Genomic DNA, 20,363 nt, shown 5'->3' with positions numbered 1-20,363 from the left:
CTTCCGAGGGAGCGGCAGTAGTAGGTGACTCTCCCATTGATTGCGCAAGCAGGGCATCTCAGTGTAGAATAGGCGGCATGTAGTGGGTAAATGCCGTCTTCCCGATGTTCAGGAGAGCCAGTCTATCATATCCGAAGGAAATCGCAGAAATCAGAAGTATACTGTAAAGTTGGAACGGAACTTGCAATACTGTATGCGGCGCCATTTCCAGCAACTGCAGATTTTCTCTTGTTTGAGGCTGTAGCGCTCTGTCTGATATTGCAAGTGTGAGCTATCTATCCACAAAGCAGAGTATGCAGCAGTCCCTGATATCCTTCTGGTACAGCAATCTTGCTCTGAAGTCTATAATTTTATTTTCCAAACTGTAAAGTCACCAGCAGGATAGTCGGGATTGAAAGTCTAAGACTCTTGATTAGTAAGGTCATTAAAGATTACAGGAAGAAGGCAAGAGAATGGGTTGAGAGGGATAATATATCACCCATGATTGAATGGCAGAACAGACTCGATGGCCAAATGGCCTAATTCTACTCTGGTGTCTTAAGATCTTCTTGCCCTTTTTGTCACTTCAGTACAACAGCCTCTATACCTTGGTTTGGGATAGAAACATAGAAAACCTACAGCACAATACAGGCCCTTCAGCCCACAAAGTTGTGCCGAACATGTCCCTACCTTAGAAATTACTAGGCTTACCCATAGCCCTATATTTTTCTAAGCTCCATGTTCCTATCCAGGAGTCTCTTAAAAGACTCTATCATTTCCGCCTCCACCACTGCCGCCGGCAGCCCATTCCATGCACTCACCACTCTCTGCGTAAAAACTTACTCCTGACATCTCCTCTGTACCTACTTCTAAGCACCTTAGAACTATGTCCTCTCGTGCTAAGCCATTTCAGCCCTGGGAAAAAGCCTCTCACTATCCATACGATCAATGCCTCTCATCATCTTATACACCTCTATCAGGTCACCTCTCATCCTCCGTCACTCCAAGGAGAAAAGGCCGAGTTAACTCAACCATTTTTTAATGGGATAATGGACCATTTTCTGTTTCAATGACTGCAGAAAAAAATGCAGCGAGTTATATAAATTGAGGCAACAAAAAATATTGAAGCCTCTAGCAGTGCCTGACAATAGTTTAGGTGAATATCAGACTTCAAACCTGTAGCCAGGAAGTGTTTCACTAAGCCACTGATCAATACCTAGAACAGAATCCAGGTGTAATTGGTTGTAAACCATAGTTTTAAGTTATTAAAGAACTGAAAGTTATACACCAAAACCTCTCATAGATTGCTGACCAAGAATGAGCCAATGTCTTTATTGAAACCGTAAGACCATAAGACAAAGGAGCAGGTCAGCCATTCGGCCCATCGAGTCTGCTCTGCCATTTTATCATGAGCTGATCCATTCTCCCATTTAGTCCCACTCCCCCACCTTCTCACCGTAACCTTTGATGCCCTGGCTACTCAGATACCTATCAATTTCTGCCTTAAATACACCCAATGACTTGGCCTCCACTGCCGCCCGTGGCAACAAATTCCACAGATTCCCACCCTCTGGCTAAACAAATTTCTTCACATCTCTGTTCTGAAAGGGCGCCCTTCAATCCTTAAGTCATGCCCTCTTGTACTAGACTCCCCCATCATGGGAAATAACTTTGCCACATCCACCCTGTCCATGCCTTTCAACATTCTGTGCAAACCTGTGTATATACTTTCACCTTCTCTTTCATCTCTTAGGGTGCTTGACAGATGTGTCATTTTTCATTTTAATCTTTTGCAATAGCACAGAAAAAGACCATAAGATAAGAGATGAATTATATGTTTCAGCCCATTGAGTCTTCTCTGCCATTCAATCATGGCTGATTAATTTTCCCTTTCAACTCCATTCCCCTGCCTTCTTCCCGTAACCTTTGATGCCCTGATTAATCAAGAACCTATCAACCTCCGCTTTAAATATACCCAATGTCTTGGCTTCCACAACTGGCTGTGGCAATGAATTCCATAGATTCACTACCAGCTGAGTAAAAAGATCCACCTCAAATTGTTCTAAAAGGCTGTCCTTCTACTCTGAGGCTGTGCCCTTGGGTCCCAGGCTCCCCCACTATATGAAATATCCTCTCCACGTTAGCGAGCACTCCCTAAATCCCATGCAATTTAACTTACCATGTGAAAACTTATCAAAGCCCTGCCTGAAGTCCATATAGACTGGGTTTATGGTCCTGCCCTCATTGGCTTTCTTGGTTATTTATTGAAAAAAATTACTCAATTACATTCATGAGATATGATCTCCTGTGCACGAAGTTGTAATGGTGATTTCTATCTCAGCCATGGTTCTTGCACTTTTTTCCTAGCTTCCCACAGTGCTCTTGGATATAATTAATCAGACCCCAGAGATTTGGAAATTTAAAGTAAATTTATTATTAAAGTACATATATGTTGAGGTTAATTTACTTGTGGGCATTCACAGTGGAAATGTAAATACATTACCTCTTTTGTACACTCCTCTGGACTTTCTCCAATGCCAGCACATTTCTTCTTAGATAATGGGCCCAAAACTGCTCACATTACTTCAAGTGTGGCCTGACCAAAGCCTTATCTAAAAGAGAAGTTATTAAATTGAAATCAATATTAGTGTATATGTAATCCTAATCAATATTAAGGCAGACAGGGTAAATGCAAGCAAGCTTTTTCCATGGAGGTTGGGTGAGGCTAGAACTAGAGGTCATAGGCTAAGCGTGGAATGTGAAATATTTAAGGGGGGTGCTGCGGCTCTTCATTCGTAGGAGGTGGAAAGTGGAAGTGGTGACGGTGGGCTTCGTAACATTTAAGAAGTTTGGATAGACACATGAATTTTGTGGGCTGTGGTCTAGGTGGGTCATTGGGACTAGGAAAAATAACAGTTTAGCATGGATTAGATGGGCCAAAGGACCTGTTTCTGAGCAGTAGTGTTGAATATAGTTCGCATGTGATTATTTGTGTCCTCTTCTAAACATTCCTGATATGTTGATTCAAAGGGGATTGTTTGAGGAATGTTTGGCTTCATTTTATTGAGCAGTACTCCAAGAGGACGCTAATCAGATACAAAACATTCAGAAAGGTGAGCAAATACAAACAAACCCCTAAAACCACAACACATTCCTTCACATCCATTTGGGCCATGATTTCAAACAAGCTTTAGGATTTACACTGGTCTCAATGACATAAGCATTTGTCTTAAATCTGTAAGAGATTTTCAATTTGTTTTTGCTTTCTCATTAGGATGGTGACCCGGTTAGACCTGGAGTGGCCATGACAGACCTAGCTACAGGTTTATACAGTCATGGAGCCATAATGGCAGGGCTGCTACAGCGACAGAAGACTGGAAGAGGTCTATATATTGACTGCAATTTGCTTTCATCCCAGGTATGTCAATCAAATAAATATTTTCTGTACAAAAGTCTTGCAAAATGTTGACCGTTCATATATTTAACATTACACCAAGGATATTGGGAAGCCATATGTTGCAGAATAGCTTTGGTTTAGCTGATGAAGTAACTTCTTCAGTTCTAACTTCCTTCACATAGAATAGTGGTGAAACCAATTGTTGAGAAAAGTCTCGCAACATTAGAGGAGAAAGTCCAACAAGGCTTTACTGGATTCCTTAGCAAGCAAGGTACAGACAGAGGGTCCAAAAAACTCACAGGCAAAGTCAAAATACAAAAAAAAAACAAACTAGAGTTTCAGAAACTAGAGATTCCTACATACAAAGGCAAAACTTCAATAACAAAAGGTGATTCCAAGATGGAGCAAAAACAACACAAGGGACATGGAACTTATATCAGGCTACAAATAAGTGACAGGTGATAACGATGAAGTAATAATTATCTAACAGGTAGGTGAGCAGGAAGGGGTTGGCATTGTCATCACTGTCTCCTTCTTGTGGCCAGTTTGAGGTGTGAGCGTCCAGTGAAATAATGTCATTTTGTGTGAACGACCAATGCAGATTGTACTGGGGGCAGGTTGCAAGTATTGCCACACTTCCAGCGCCAGTGTAGCATTCCCACTAACCCTAACCTTTCTTTGGAATGTGGGAGGAAACCAGAGTACCTGGAAGAAACCCACATGGTCATAACAAACTCCTTACAATCCTCCAGTGGCAGGAATTGAACCCTGATCACTGATTGTTGGCACTGTAAAGCAATTATGCCAACTGCGACACTACCTTGCCTCTCCTTGGATGCTCATACATCCTGTAGAGGGCAGTAGGTTGGTGTCAGTCCAGGCTCTGGGTATGGAGGAGTCTGATGGCTTGGGGGAAGAAACTGTTACATAGTCTGGTCATGAGAGCCCGAATGTTTCGGTGCCTTTTGCCAGATGGCAGGAGGGTGAAGAGTTTGTATGAGGGGTGCATGGGGTTCTTCATAATGCTGTTTGCTTTGCGGATGCAGCGTGTGGTGTAAATGTCTGTAATGGTGGGAAGAGAGACCCCGATGATCTTCTCAGCTGACCTCACTATCCCCTGCAGGGTCTTGTGATCTGAGATGGTGCAATTTCCAAACCAGGCAGTGATGCAGCTGTTCAGGATGCTCTCAATACAACCTCTGTAGAATGTGGTGAGGATGGGAAGTGGGAGATGGACTTTTCTCAGCCTTCGCAGAAAGTAGAGATGCTGCTGGGCTTTCTTTACTATGGAACTGGTGTTAGGGACCAGGTGAGATTCTCTGCCAGGTGAACACCAAGAAATTTGGTGCTCTTAACGATCCCTATGGAGGAGTCATCGATGTTCAGCAGAGAGTGGTCGCTCCGTGCTCTCCTGAAGTCAACAACCATCTCTTTTGTTTGCATTCAGAGACAGGTTGTTGGCTCTGCATCAGTCTGTTAACCGCTGCACCTCCTCTCTGTATGCTGACTCATCGTTCTTGCTGATGAGACCCACCACGGTCGTGTATTTGGCGAACTTGATGATGTGGTTTGAGCTGTGTGTTGCAGCACAGTCGTGGGTCAGCAGAGTGAACAGCAGTGGACTGAGCACACAGCCCTGGGGGGCCCCTGTACTCAGTTTGATGGTGTTGGAGATGCTGCTTCCAATCTGGACTGACTGAGGTCTCCCAGTCAGGAAGTCTAGGATCCAGTTGCAGAGGGAGGTGTTCGGGCCCAGTAGGCTCAGCTTTCCAATCAGTTTCTGAGGAATGATTGTGTTGACTGCTGAACTATGAACAGCATTCGAACGTACGTGTCTTTTTTGTCCAGGTGGGTTAGGGCCAGGTGGAGGGTGATGGCAATGACGTCATCTGTTGAACGGTTGGGATGGTATGCGAACTGCAGGGGGTCCAGTGAGGGGGGCAGCAGGGTCTTGATGTGCGTCATGACGAGCCTCTAGAAACTGTTCATGATGATGGATGTGAGTGCAACAGGCCTGGGACAGTTTGGCCGTTGCTGTTGGTAGGGCTGCCTTGTGACTGCCGAGTTTTCAGCTGATAACAAATCAACCACAGCTATAGTATTGTGCAAAAGTCTTGGGTACATGTATATATCTAGGGTGCCTAAGACTTTTGCACAGTACTGTATTTGTCAACATGGGGCAAAGAGCGAGTTTGTAAACCTGGCAGGAGCAAAGGATGTTGGGAATGGGGAGGGTGGAGTGCCGGGGAAGGCGTGGCACAGCTACAGAAACACACAGCCCTGAGACATTTGATTCCAAACAATTGGTTTATTGATTATTACAGAATGTCTCTCTGGTGCTTTCCATTTCTTCCCCTCTCTCTTCCCCTTTTCCCAACCATGAATCCCCTCTCCCTGCCCCCTTCCCACTCTCAGTCCACAGCAGAGACCCATATAAGAATCAGGTTTATCATCACTCACATATGTCATGAAATTTGGTTTTTTTTGGGGGATGCAGCATGTACATAAATTACTACAGTACCATGCAGAAGTCTTAGTCACTCTAGCTATATACCATGTATGTGCCTAAGACTTTTGTACAGTACTGTATGTGCTACACTTGTCCATTCACCTCCTCCTTCACCAACATCTACAGTTCTCTCAGTAAACTTTCCTTCTAATTGGATGACTTGGCATCCTTATAACTCTTGCCCCTAAAGGAACAAGATTCATGGAACATAGAACAATACAGGCCCTTCAATGCATGATATTGGCCAAATCTGGATTTCCAGCATCTGCAGAATCTCTTGTGCTTAAGTAGCTGATAAGAAAATTTGTGGTGGTGTTGGTAGGATATTGACCCGCTAATAAGCCGAACAGAGCAATGCAGCAGACGATGCAATGCAGAAAGATGTAATACTGAGGCTTTATAAGGTATTGGTCAGACCGCACTTGGAGCATTGTAAGCTGTTTTTGGCCTCTTATCTAAGAAAGGACATCCTGGCATTGTAGAGGGCCTAGAGGAGGATAACAAGAATAATCCTGGAATGAAAAGCTTAACATACAAGGAGAATCTGATGCCTCTGGGCCTACACTCGCTGGAGTTTAGAAGAATGAGGGGAATTTCATTGAAATCTATTGAATATTGAAAGGCCTAGATAGAGTGGGCATGGAGAGGATGTTTCGTATACTGGGGAATCTAGCACCAGAGGCTCAGAAGAGAATGACGTCTCTTTAGAACACAGATGAGGAAAAATTTCTCAGAGGGTGGTGAATCTGTGGTGTTCTGATATTCATTGCCACCAATGGCTGTGGAGGCCAAGTCATTGGATTATTTAATCGGAGGTACTTGCTTTGTGGGAGGTCAAAGGTTACAGAGAAAAGGCAGGAAAATGTGGTTGAGATATATTTCGGGCCGAGACCCTTCATTAGGATTGGAGAAAAAAAGATGAGGTCAGAGTAAGAAGGTGGGGGAAGGGGAGGAAGAAATACAAGATAGTAGGGGATAGGTGAATTCAAGAGGGGGGAGGGGTGAAGCAAAGAGCTGGGAAGTCGATTGGTGAAAGAGATACGGGGCTGGAGAAAGGGGATTCTGATAGGAGAGGATAGAAGTCCATGGAAGAAAAGAGAAGGGGGAGGAGCACCAGAGGGAGGTGATGGGCAGGGAAGGAGACAAGGTGACAGAGGGAATAATAGGGAATGGTGGTGGTGGGAGTGGGTTGCATCACTGGAAGTGCAAGAAAGTGCTGAGGCAACACTCAGGTTGGAGGAGCAAGACCTTATATTCCATCTAGGTAGCCTCCAACCTGATGGCATGAACATCGATTTCTGAACTTTCGGCCTGAAATGTCAACTGTTAATTCCTTCCCATAGATGTTGCTTGGCCTGCTGAGTTCCTCCAATATTTTCTGTCTGTTACTTGGATTTCCAGCATCTGCAGATTTTCTCTTGTTTGTAAATCAGTGTTGAGTTTATTGTCATGTGCGTAAGTGTAACATAAGACTTCCTTGCAGTGGCATCACAGGCACATAGCATCAGAGATGCGACCGTGGGTGGGAAGGGATGTGCCCTTGATGTATTGGGTAGAATCCACTATTCTCTGATGTTTCTTACATTCCTGCACATTCGAACTCCCCTACCAGATCATGATGCAACCATTGTTTGGTTCTATCCTTGTTGTTTTGTGTTATTATATTATATTCATACTCAAGCGTCAGCATGATAGTGTAGCAGTTAGCACAATCGTATTACAGTGCCAGCTGTAAGATGGGGGTTCAATTTCCACTGCTGCCTGTATGTTCTCTCTTTGACCATATGGGTTGCCTCCGGGTGCTCCAGTTTCCACCCACAGTCCAAAGACATATATTTAGGGTTAGTGAAGGCGTGGCAGCCCTTGTGGGATGCCCAGCACAATCATTACTGCTTTGATTTGACACAAATGAGATATTTCACTGTATGTTTCAATGTATGTGTGACAAAAGTGATGAGATACGTGGTTTTGTTTTCCTTGGTGCTGAGCAGGCTGTGGGGCAGGGGTTGGATGGTGGGAAGGGGAAACCTGATAGAGATACACAAAATGAAATGCACAGATAAAAATAAAGGCATAGGAAGAAAACTTTTCCCCATGGAAGAGCAGAGGGTAGAGGTTAACATGAGCAACAAGAGGTTTAGGAGAGATCTAAGGAAGATCTTTTCATCCAGAGTGGTTAAATATTAGCTTTATTTGTTATCTGTACATTAAAACAATGAAACATACAGAGGAATGGATCGTTTATGTCAAATCAAATCAGCAAGGATTGTGCTGGGGGCAATCTGCAAGTGCCTTTGTGCTTCTGGCACCAGTATGGCACGAGAAGACTTGTACGGCCAGATTTGGGAACAGCTTCTTTCCAACTGTGATAAGACTGCTGAACGGATCCTGACCCAAATCTTGGCAGTACCCTCCAAATATCCAGACCTGCCTCTCGGTTTTTTTGCACTACCTTATTTTCCATTTTTCTATTTTCTATTTATGATTTATAATTTAAATTTTTAATATTTACTATCGATTTGTACTCCAGGGAGCACGAAGAACAGAATCAAATATCGCTGTGATGATTGTACGCTCTAGTATCAATTGTTTGGCGACAATAAAGTGTAAAGTATAAAGTAAAGTAAAATAAAGTATAGCATGTCTACAACTCACTAACCCCAATCTGTACGTCTTTGGAGTGTGGAAAGAAACCGGAGCTCGCGGAGGAAACCCATGCGGCATGAGGTGGAACGTACAGCACCTAACAATGGCGGAATTGAACTCAGGTTGCTGTCACTGTAAAGTGTTGCACTAACTGCTATGACACCATGGTGCCCACGACTGCAGTGTGGAACACAGTGTCTGAGAAGATGGTGTAGACACTGTCACAATATATAACAATCATCTGGAAGAACACTGAATTGCCAAGGTTACTGACTAAATGCTGGGAAATGGGATTTGTAAAAGAACGTAGAGGGTTGAGGGAAGATTTGATAGAGGTATACAAAATTATGAGGGGTTTTGAAAGGTTAGATACAAGCAGGCTTTTTCCACTGCGATTGGATGGGACCTTAGCTAGGGGTCATGGGTTAAGGGTGAAAGGTGAGAAGTTCAAGGGAAACATGAGGGGAGACTTCATCACTCAGAAAGTTGTGAGAATTTAGAATGAGCTGCCTGCACAAATGGTGCATGTGAGCTCGATTTCAATGTTTATGAGAAGTTTGGATAGGTACAAGGATGGGAGGGGTATGGATAGCTTGTTCTGGGTGCAGGTCGATGGGGCAAGTCGGTTTGGCATGAACTAGAAGGGTTGAAGAGCCTGTTTCTGTGCCGTAATTTTCTATGACTCTATAGTTGCACTGATACGGTGGACTGCAGACCTCTTTCTGCGCTGTATGACACCGTGCTTTCTCAAGTGAATATTAAGTGTTCTGTTGTGGAACCCTGCTGTATCAGTGACTTAATTAGTCAGAAAACAAAATACTGAAAGCCTGTTTTAGTACTCTAAGAACCCACAGGAGATTCTGAAGATGCTGGAAATCCAGAGCAACACACACAAAATGCTGGAGGTACTCAGCAGGTCAGGCAGCATCTATGGTGAGGAATGGAGAGGATAGTTAGAAGGTGATAGGTGAAGCTAGAAGGTGATTGGAAAGATAAAGGGCTGAAGAAGAAGGAATCTGGTAGGAGAGGAGAGTGGACCACAGGAGAAAGGGAAAGAGGAGGGGAACCCGGGCAGGTGAGAAGAAGTAAGGGGTCAGAGTGGGGAATAGATGAAGAGGGAAGGAAGAATTGATATTCATGCCATCAGGTTGGAGGTTATGCAGAGGGAATATAAGGTGTTGCTCCTCCGCTCTGAGCGTGGTCTCATCGTGGCATAAGAGGAGACCATGGACCAACATGTCAGAATAGAAATGGGAATTGGAATTAAAATGTTGGGCCACTGGGAAGTTCTGCTTTTGACAAATGGAGCAGAGGTGCTTGATGAAGTGGTCCGTCAGTTTATCCTTTCTAATCTCTCCATAATGTTTGTAAAATATTTCTGAACCAATTCCACAGCTGTTATCACGGCAGTAGATCGTCTAATCATTTCTCTCACTATTTCGAAACCTCACTGTTTGCCAATGAGTGGCACAGTTTCCTGTCCTTCAATGGTGATAGCCTTCCAGAAATACTTTGTTTGCAGAAATCATGAAAGGTGTTATATAAATACAAGACTTCATTAAAAGCCTAAGATGTAGGTCCCTCTCAACCCCATTCTCCTCCCTTTTCCACGTAACCTTTAACTCCTTGACTTATCAAGAACCTGTCAACCTTGCTTTAAATATACCTAATAACTTGGCAAAGAATTCTACAGAGTTATCACCTTCAGGAAAAAGAAATTTCTTCTCAGCTCTTTTCTAAAAGGGTGTCCTTTCTGAGGCTGTGACCACTGTAGGAAACCTTCTCTCTATGTCCACTCTGTAGGTCTTTCAATATTTGATAGATTTCAATGAGCCCCCCCCCCCGCCCACCATTCTTCTAAAGTCCAGCAAGTACAGGCCTAGAGCCATCAAATGCTCCTCATACATTAACTCTTTCTTCCCCAGGATCATCTCACGAACCTCCTATGGACCCTCTCCAATGCCAGTACATCCTTTCTTAGATAAGGATCTCAAAACTACTCACATAATACTCCAAGTGTGGTCTGTCCAATGCCTTATAAAGCCTCAGCTATGAGGAAAAATTGCTTTAGTGTTGTAAGCACTCTTTAAACTTTTAACCTTAGACAGATGTGTTATTTCATGTATTAGTGCTGGACGATTTCAAGTTTTAAAAGTCAAGACCCTTGTGCTTTTTGCAGCTCAACGATGTCCTTTGAATGCTACTGGTGAACAATAAGGATGTGGGTTTTGGATATGGTTTCAATTATGTTTTTTCGTTTATTTCTTCTGTAGTGGTTATCATACTTTTAGGAAGTTTTCAATATCCTTCCTGTGTTTAATTGCAACCAGCACTTCTATCACAAGTAGTCTCAGACTCTGTGGATATTGACATTAAGTTTTGAAGTCCATGACATTTGGAAAAGTTTTAAAGCAAACCTTTTTATTCAATTTTATTTTTACAAATTATTGAAACATATACATTTCTTCCTCAAGGAATTTTTATTTTGTGTATTAAAATTTGGAGCTATATTTGCCAAATTACCATTCCTGGTCTCTTGTTTCAAGAAGAGTTGAAGTAAACCCAGAAACAAGTTAGAGGAAGCAGAGACCCAGCAATCCCTGATGCTGCTTTAAAAATTGTTGCCATTTGTACATTTAATTTTATTTTGATTCACAGGGAAGGAAAAAGTGGATTAATTGGTCCTCGTAAATTGTCCTGTGATTCCTGTACCTAATAATTGTATGTTGCAATGGCCCATGCACTTCAAGGTTCGACATATTGTGCATTCAGGATGCTTTTTGGCACACCACTGTTGTAACACATGGTTATTTAAGTTATTGTCACCTTCCTGTCAACTTGAACCAGTCTGGCCATTCTCCTGTGTCCTCTCTCATTAACAAGGAAGGCATTTTTACCCACAGAACTGCCACTCACTGAATGTTTTTTTGTTATTTTTGCACCATTCACTGTAAATTCTAGAGATTGTTGTGTGTGAAAATCCTAGATAATCAGCAGTTCCTGAGATACTCAAACCATCCTTCTGGTCACCACAATTATTCCATGGTGAAAGTCACTCAAATCACATTTCTTCCCCATTCTGAAGTTTGGTCTGAACAACAACTGAATTTCTTGACCATGTCTGCATGCTTTTATGCATTGAGCTGATTACATATTCGCATTAATGTGCATGGGTATAGGTGTACCTAATAAAGTGGCCACTGAGTGCAAATGGTGCCAAATAAAAGGATGCTGTTCAGGGAGTACATGCATATTAACTTTAAGGAGTGGTGTTCATGAGTCCATGGACTGTTCAGAAATCTGACAGTGGAAGAGAGAAACTGTTTCTGAATTTTTACATGTGGGTCTTCAGTCTCCTGTGCCTTCTCTCCAATGGTAATACAGGTATCCCCCGCTTTTCAAACGTTCACTTTATGAAATCTCGCTGTTACGAAAGACCTACATTATTTACCTGTTTTCTCTAACAGAAGGTGTTTTCACTGTTACGAAAAAAGGCAGTGCGCGCCCCAAGCAGCCAAGCTCCTCCCCCGGAACTGCATTCTAGCTGGCATTGCTTAAACACGTGCCTGTGAGCATCTGTTTGCAAGATGAGTTTTAAGGTATTGGAAAACCCTAAAAGAGCTCATAAGGGTGTTACACTTAGCATAAAACTAGACATAATTAAGCATTTCGATTGTGGTGAATGAAGTAAGGACAAAGTGAGTTTGGCTTGTGGAAGCTGACGAAAATGATGTTGTAGAGGTTTTGGCATCCCATGACCAAGAACTGATAGATGAAGAGCTTATGCAATTAGAAGAGGAAAGGATAACAATGGAAACCGAATGCAGTAGCGAACGGACCAAAAGTGAAGTCATCCAGGAACTGAACGTGAAGCAACTGCGTGAGATTTTCGCTGCAATTGACAACAATGATTGCAGAAAAGTACAACTTTAATTTTGAAAGGGTACGTAGGTTTAGGGCATATTTGCAGGATGGTTTGAGTGCTTACAAAGAACTGTATGATAAAAAAATGCGCGAAGTTAAGCAGTCAAGCATACTGTCGTTTGTCAAGCCTTGCTCATCAGCCACAGAAGCCAACGAACCTCGACCTTCGACATTGAGACAGGCAGACATAGAAGAAGATGACCTGCCTGCCCTGATGGAAACAGATGACGATGAGATGACACCCCAGTGTCCCACCACCCCACCCTCTGGGCTGTGGAGAATGCAGCGGTAGCCAGGCCACACCCAACACTAAGAAAAAAAGCCAAAATAAACAAGCTAATTAATTAGGTGCCGCCTGGCACCTAATTAATTAGCTCGTTCATTTCGGCTTTTTTCTTAAAGATGTGCTGGGTATATCCCGGCTACTGCTGTACCGCTACATGCTTCGCAGATCGGTATCGGTCGCTGCCCAGAGGTTGGGAACCACTGCACCAGCCCAACCTCCGACGACTCAGCTTAACACATCATCATCAGTGTGCTCTGCGCTGTCTTCCCAATTCCGGTAAGTGATACTACACTGTACATACATTATTTCTACCTTATATAGGCTGTGCATTTTTATGTGTTATTTGGTATGATTTGGCAGCTTCATAGCTTAAAGGTTACTGGAGAGAGTGTTTCTGCCGAGAGCGCTTGCGCCGTGTTTCTGCCGAGAGCGCGCTTGCATGAGATTTTCGCTACAGAGAACAGTGCGGCCATGATTGTAGAAAAGTATTTCTACTTTATATAGGCTGTGTATTTATCATATCATTCCTGCTTTTACTATATGTTACTGTTTTTTTAGGTTTTATGTGTTATTTGGCATGATTTGGTAGGTTATTTTTTGGGTCTGCGAATGCTCACAAATTTTTCCCATATAAATAAATGGTAAATGCTTCTTTGTTTTACGACATTCCGGCTTACGAACCATTTCATAGGAACGCTGTACCTTCGGATGGCGGGGGGAACCTGTAACGAGAAACAGACATGCCCCTTACAGTGACAGTCCTCAGTGATGGATGCCACCTTCTTAAGGCACAGCCCCTGGAAGATGTCCCTGATGATGGGGAGGGTTCAACAATTCAAAGTACAGTTATTATCAAAGTAAGTATACAAAATGCAACTTGGAGACTCATCCTCCTGCAGACAGCCAGGAGACAACGAAACACCACGGAACCCACTCAAGAAAACATCAAACAACCAATGTGCAAAAAAGAAGAACAAATTGTGCAAACACCAAAAAGCGAGGGTACACCAGGAGTATTCAGTTTAGTTCAGTTTAGCACCACTATACAACTGCAGGCCTCAGAGCAACTTTTCACCAAAGCGCCCTAGTCTGCACCAACCGCCTCGACCAACAGCTCAAAAAACCAACAGAAAAACAATAACTACAATCTGGCAACTTGAACTTCAAAGCCCTCAGAAACAAGTCCACAGCAACGAGCCTTGTAGATCAATCCTTGCGACAGAGGTTCCCGTGACTCCAGCACTTTCCCTTGAGAGCAGCTAGTGCGAGGAAGGGGTAGACCAGTCAACACTGGCAGACAGTGCCAAGCACCTGCCTGTCCTCTGCTCTTGTATTCGTCGACTTCAACTTTGCTTGCTGCCTTCATCAGAGAGAAGCAATGGAGTCTCCAGGCCACCCACTCTGCTCCCAACCTCACCGAACTCCTTCAGAGACAGGAAAGCAACAGATTGCTGAATTGGCTCAAAAGCACACCATCAAAACGCAAATCTCAGGTTACAATTGCACGCAGTTTAGTAGTATAATCGTATTCATTATACGAGGGAGGAGATGATGGCGACACGACGCAGTGTGCGCGGCCGTTCCGAATGATATCGATTATGTGTTAACTAGGGGACGTGCACAATCCTGATTTGATGGAGACAGACGTGAAGAAGCACGGAGGAACATCTGGAGAAACTTCTGAAATGCCCGCTTTGCTGTCGCTGCTGCTGTATGATCGAGAATCTCCGGAGGGGAAGGCCCCAAATCCTTGGCTTTGCCTATGCCTGTTGTCGGGGCCGGGGTCGAACCGCTCGGCAGAGATGGTGCTCGGTGTTAGAGAGCTGGTCGGAGGCTTGGAGTTTTCGGACGGACTCAGAGTCGGACTGTGGTCGGATGCTTCCAGGATGCTGCATCGGCAAGTTTGCGGCGCTGGAGGTTCACCGTCTGCGTGAGATGATGGGACTTTCGAGAGACTTTGAGACTTTTACCATGCCCATGGTCTGTTCTTATCAAATTACGGTATTGCTTTGCACTGTTGTAACTATATGTTATAATTATGTGGTTTTTGTCAGTTTTTAAGTCGGTTTGTCATGTGTTTCTGTGATATCATTCTGGAAAAACATTGTATCATTTCTTCATGCATATGTTACTAAATGACAATAAAAGAGGACTGCGTGTCCTCATAATCTAATTTGAAAGAAGTAAAAGGAATAGTTTTGTGAACAGTCTGCAGGACATCGTCGTTGGTCATGTTGTTCATTGGAATGCTGATCGTTGTACCCATGATGAAGCTGGCTGAGTCTTGACCCTCTGTAGCATCTTGTAGTCCCGTGCATTGGAGCCTCCATACCAGACTGTGATTTCAACATTTAAGAGAAATTTGGATGAGTACATGGATGAGAGGAGTATGAGGGGCTATGGTCCAGATACAGGTCGACGAGACTTGGCAGTTTGATACAGACTAGATGGGCCAAAGAGCCTGTTTCTGTGCTATAACGCCCAATAACTATGACTATTAAAGAAGGGATGGAACCTACTCACATCACTGTACAATCGTGGTGTAAACACACAATTAAATGTTGATTAGATCGCACCACAGCCCATAATCTCATTTCCATATTACAGTATATCTGCAGGCTCTGTATCCATTTTCAATTCGAAACAAAGTATGTTTAAATAAAGCCATTAGATGCTAACTAGTTGTCCTGAAGAACTTCCATATTCTTTTACCAGTTATCTCTACGCTAAGGATCATTTTACAGTAGCCAGCGAACCTACTGGTGCAACTTTCAAGTGTGGAGGGAAAGTGGGGTGTTTGGTAGAAACTCAATTCAGGCAGCACCAAGATTAGAACAGAGTGCAGGCCCTTGCACCCACAATGTTGTGCTGACCTTTTAACCTTACTCTGACCCTGCCCTCCTCCATAACCCTCAAAGTTTCTTTCATCTGTGTGCCCATCTAAAATTCTCTTTAATGTCCCTAATGTATCTGCCTCTACCAGCAGCCCTGGCAGTGCCCTCCCTGCACCCACCACTCTCCCTCCCACATTCTCCTTACTATTTTCTCCAATCACTTTAAATTTAGCCCCCTTGAATTAGCCGCTTTCAACCTGGGAGAAAGCCTTCAGGCTATCCACTCACAGAAATAATAGAAAACCTACAGCACAATAGAGGCCCTTCGGCCCACAGAGTTGTGCCGAACACGTCCCTACCTTAGAAATTACTAGGCTTACCTATAGCCCTCTATTTTACTAAGCTCCATGTGCCTATCGAAAAGTCTCAAAAGACCCTATCGTATCCGCCTCCACCACCGTTGCGGCAGCTCATTCCATGCACTCACCACTCTCTGAGTAAAAAACTTACCCTTGATATCTCCTCTGTATCTACTCCCCAGCACCTTCAACCTGTGTCCTCTTGTGGCAACCGTTTCAGTCCTGAGAAAAAGTCTTTGACTATCCACACGATCAATGCCTCTCATCATCTTATACACCTCTATCAGGTCACCTCTCATCCTCCGTCGCTCCAGGGAGAAAATGCCGAGTTCACTCAACCTGTTTTCATAAGGCATGCTCCCCAACCCAGGCAACATCCTTGTAAATCTCCTCTGCACCTTTTCTATGCTTTCCACATCCTTCATGTAGTGAGGTGATCAGAACTGAGATAAGTAAAATAGTCAGTAGTCACTCTAAATGGAGAATTTCTATAAATGGGGATGTGCATATTTAATGGAAAAAGTTCACTCTTACCTAGGTTCAGCTTATAACCAGAAAAACTACTAAACTGAGCAAGCAAAGTTAATACTGCCGGAATAGATTTTCCAGCGTTAGAAATATATAATAATAGATCATCTGCATATAGTGATAATTTATGAGTCTCATTTCTACGGGTAATGCCAAATATATTAGGGGAGTCACGAATAGCAATAGCTAGCGGTTCCAAAGCAATATCAAATAGTAGTGGACTAAGAGGACAACCCTGCCTAGTACCACGGAATAGATGAAAAAGAGGGGATCTTTGATTATTAGTAAATACTGAAGCCAAAGAGGTGAGATATATCATTTTAATTCAAGATATAAATATTGGACTAAAATTAAATTTCTCAAGGGTGTTAAATAAATATGTCCATTCAACTATGTCAAAAGCTTTCTCAGCATCCAATGAAATAACAGATTCTGGAATTTTGGGTGAAGGCATATAAACAATTCCTCATTGTCCATGGGAATGGTACCGGAGGATTGGAGGGAGGCGAATGTTGTCCCCTTGTTCAAAAATGTTGTAGGGACAGTCCGGGTAATTATAGACCAGTGAGGCTTACGTCTGTGGTGGGAAAGCTGTTGGAAAAGATTCTTAGAGATAGGATCTCTGGGCATTTGGAGAATCGTGGTCTGATCAGGGACAGTCAGCATGGCTTTGTGAAGGGCAAATCGTGTCTAACAAGCCTGATAGAGTTCTTTGAGGAGGTGACCAGGCATATAGATGAGGGTAGTGTAGTGGATGTGATTTATATGGATTTTAGTAAGGCATTTGACAAGGTTCCAAATGGTAGGCTTATTCAGAAAGTCAGAAGACATGGGATCCAGGGAAGTTTGGCCAGGTGGATTCAGAATTGGCTTGCCTACAGTAGGCAGAGGGTCTTGTTGGAGGGAGTACATTCAGACTGGAGGATTGTGACTAGTGGTGTCCCACAAGGATCTGTTCTGGGACCTCTACTTTTCATGATTTTTATTAACGACCTGGATGTAGGGGTAGAAGGGTGGGTTGGCAAGTTTGCAAATGACACAAAAGTTGGTGGTGTTGTAGATAGTGTAGAGGATTGTCAAAGATTGCAGAGAGACATTGATAGGATGCAGAAGTGGGCTGAGAAGTGGCAGATGGAGTTCAACCCGGAGAAGTGTGAGGTGGTACACTTTGGAAGGACAAACTCCAAGGCAGAGTACAAAGTAAATGACAGGATATTTGACAGTGTGGAGGAGCAGAGGGATCTGGGGGTACATGTCCATAGATCCCTGAAAGTTGCCTCACAGGTGGATAGGGTAGTTAAGAAAGCTTCTGGGGTGTTAGCTTTCATAAGTTGAGGGATAGAGTTTAAGAGTCGCGATGTAATGATGCAGCTCTATAAAACTCTGGTTAGGCCACACTTGGAGTACTGTGTCCAGTTCTGGTCGCCTCACTATAGGAAGGATGTGGAAGCATTGGAAAGGGTACAGAGGAGCTTTACCAGGATGCTGCCTGGTTTGGAGAGTATGGATTATGATCAGAGATTAAGGGAGCTAGGGCGTTACTCTTTGGAGAGAAGGAGGATGAGAGGAGACATGATAGAGGTGTACAAGATAATAAGAGGAATAGATGGAGTGGATAGCCAGCACCTCTTCCCCAGGGCACCACTGCTCAATACAAGAGGACAGGGTTTTAAGGTAAGGGGTGGGAAGTTCAAGGGGGATATTAGAGGAACCTTTTTACTCAGAGAGTGGTTGGTGCGTGGAATGCACTGCCTGAGTCAGTGGTGGAGGCAGATACACTAGTGAAATTTAAGAGACTACTAGACAGGTGTATGGAGGAATTTAAGGTGGGGGCTTATATGGGAGGCAGGGTTTGAGGGTTGGCACAACATTGTGGGCCGAAGGGCCTGTACTGTGCTGTACTATTCTATGTTCTATGTTCTAAACAATACTCATTAATCTCCTAATATTAAAAGAAGGGTAACGATTTTTAATAAATCCAGTCTGATCAGCAGAAATAATTTGAGGTAATACATTCTCCAATCTCATTGCCAATATTTTAGAAAAAATCTGAGAATCCACATTCAGCAAAGATATAGGCCTATAAGATGCACATTCAGTAGCATCCTTATCTTTTTGAAGAATTAGGGAAATAGAAGCTCGATAAAAAGATTGCGGTAATTTACCTATAGATACCGCATCCCTAAAAACACTACATAGCCAAGGAGTCAGTGTAGTAGAGAAAAATTTTAAAAATTCTACTGTATATCCGTCTGAGCCAGGTGCTTTATCTGAGTTCATCGAAAAAATAGCATTCTTTATTTCCTCTACTGTAATAGGTATATCTAGTTTTGATCGTTCATTAGATGATAATTTTGGAATATTCAATTTCTTAAAAAATTCATGCATTATAGTAGAGTCATCAGGAAATTCTGATTGATATAAGGAGGTATAGAATTCTTGAAAGGATTTATTAATCTCGTCATGGTCAACTGTCAAAATGCCATCTTGTTTACGAATCTTAAGAATCTGCCATTTAACCGAGGCCGATTTCAATTGATTAGCCAATAGTTTCCCAGTTTTATCACCATGTGTATAGAATTGACTCTTAGTTTTGATTAATTGACTTTAATTGAAGATGATAATAAGAGATTATGTTCCATTTGAAGTTCAACTCTCTGTTTATAAAGTTCCTGATTAGGGGCAATAGAATATTTCTTGTCAACTTCTTTAATCTTGTCAACCAGTTTAAGTATTTCATTATTAGTTCACTTTTATAATCCAGCGGTATATGAAATAATTTGTCCACGAATATATGCTTTAAAAGTATCCCATAATGTCCCACTGGAAATATCCTCTGTAGAATTCATTGTAAAGAAAAAATTAATCAGTTCCTGAATAAACCTAACAAAATCCGAGTCTTGAAGCAAAGTGGTATTAAATTGCCATTGTCTAGAATTAGTAAATGTATCCCTTAAGTTAATAAGTAACTTCAACGGTGCATGGTCAGAAACAGCAATAGAATCATATTCACAACCAGTAACAAGAGGAATTAATCGACAGTGGATAAAAAAATAGTCAATTCTTGAATTCTGCTCTCAGGATGAGGCTTTTCATTCTAGGACGAGGGAGATGTCCTTTTTTAAAGAAAGGGGCTTCCCTTCCTCCACTATCAACTCTGCTCTCAAACGCATCTCCCCCATTTCACGTACATCTGCTCTCACTTCATCCTCCCGCCACCCCACTAGGAATAAGGTTCCCCTGGTCCTCACCTACCACCCCACCAGCCTCCGGGTCCAACATATTATTCTCCGTAACCTCCGCCACCTCCAACGGAATCCCACCACTAAGCACATCTTTCCCTCTCTCTGCTTTCCACAGGGATTGCTCCCTACGTGACTCCCTTGTCCATTCGTCCCCCCCATCCCTCCCCACTGATCTCCCTCCTGGCACTTATCCTTGTAAGCGGAACAAGTGCTACACATGCCCTTACACTTCCTCCCTTACCACCATTCAGGGCCCCAAACAGTCCTTCCAGGTGAGGCGACACTTCACCTGTGAGTCGGCTGGGGTGATATACTGCATCCGGTGCTCCCAATGTGGCCTTCTATATATTGGCGAGACCCGACGCAGACTGGGAGACTGCTTTGCTGAACACCTACGCTCTGTCCGCCAGAGAAAGCAGGATCTCCCAGTGGCCGCACATTTTAATTCCACATCCCATTCCCATTCTGACATGTCTATCCACGGCCTCCTCTACTGTAAAGATGAAGCCACACTCAGGTTGGAGGAACAACACCTTATATTCCGTCTGGGTAGCCTCCAACCTGATGGCATGAACATCGACTTCTCTAACTTCCGCTAATGCCCCACCTCCCCCTCGTACCCCATCTGTTATTTATTTTTATACACACATTCTTTC

General features: G+C 43.2%; 1 protein-coding gene across 5 annotated transcripts in view; it reads left to right on the top strand.

Moving 5' to 3' along the window:
* sugct (succinyl-CoA:glutarate-CoA transferase) overlaps positions 1 to 20,363 on the top strand; it is a 563,356-nt gene that overhangs the window by 164,452 nt on the left and 378,541 nt on the right. For all 5 annotated transcript variants that reach the window (XR_010020283.1, XM_063066726.1, XM_063066693.1 and 2 more), the window contains exon 8: positions 3,254 to 3,397. Coding sequence is in view for 4 of the 5 variants with exons in the window: in XM_063066726.1 (XP_062922796.1) it covers positions 3,254 to 3,397 (144 nt within the window). In the remaining variant the exon portion in view is untranslated. The remainder of the gene's footprint in view (positions 1 to 3,253; positions 3,398 to 20,363) is intronic.

This window comes from Mobula hypostoma, chromosome 1 (assembly GCF_963921235.1).
Source record: "Mobula hypostoma chromosome 1, sMobHyp1.1, whole genome shotgun sequence".
Lineage (NCBI taxonomy): Eukaryota > Metazoa > Chordata > Chondrichthyes > Myliobatiformes > Myliobatidae > Mobula > Mobula hypostoma.
Note: the sequence above shows the minus strand (reverse complement) of the source record. Positions and strands in the feature narration are given on the sequence as shown.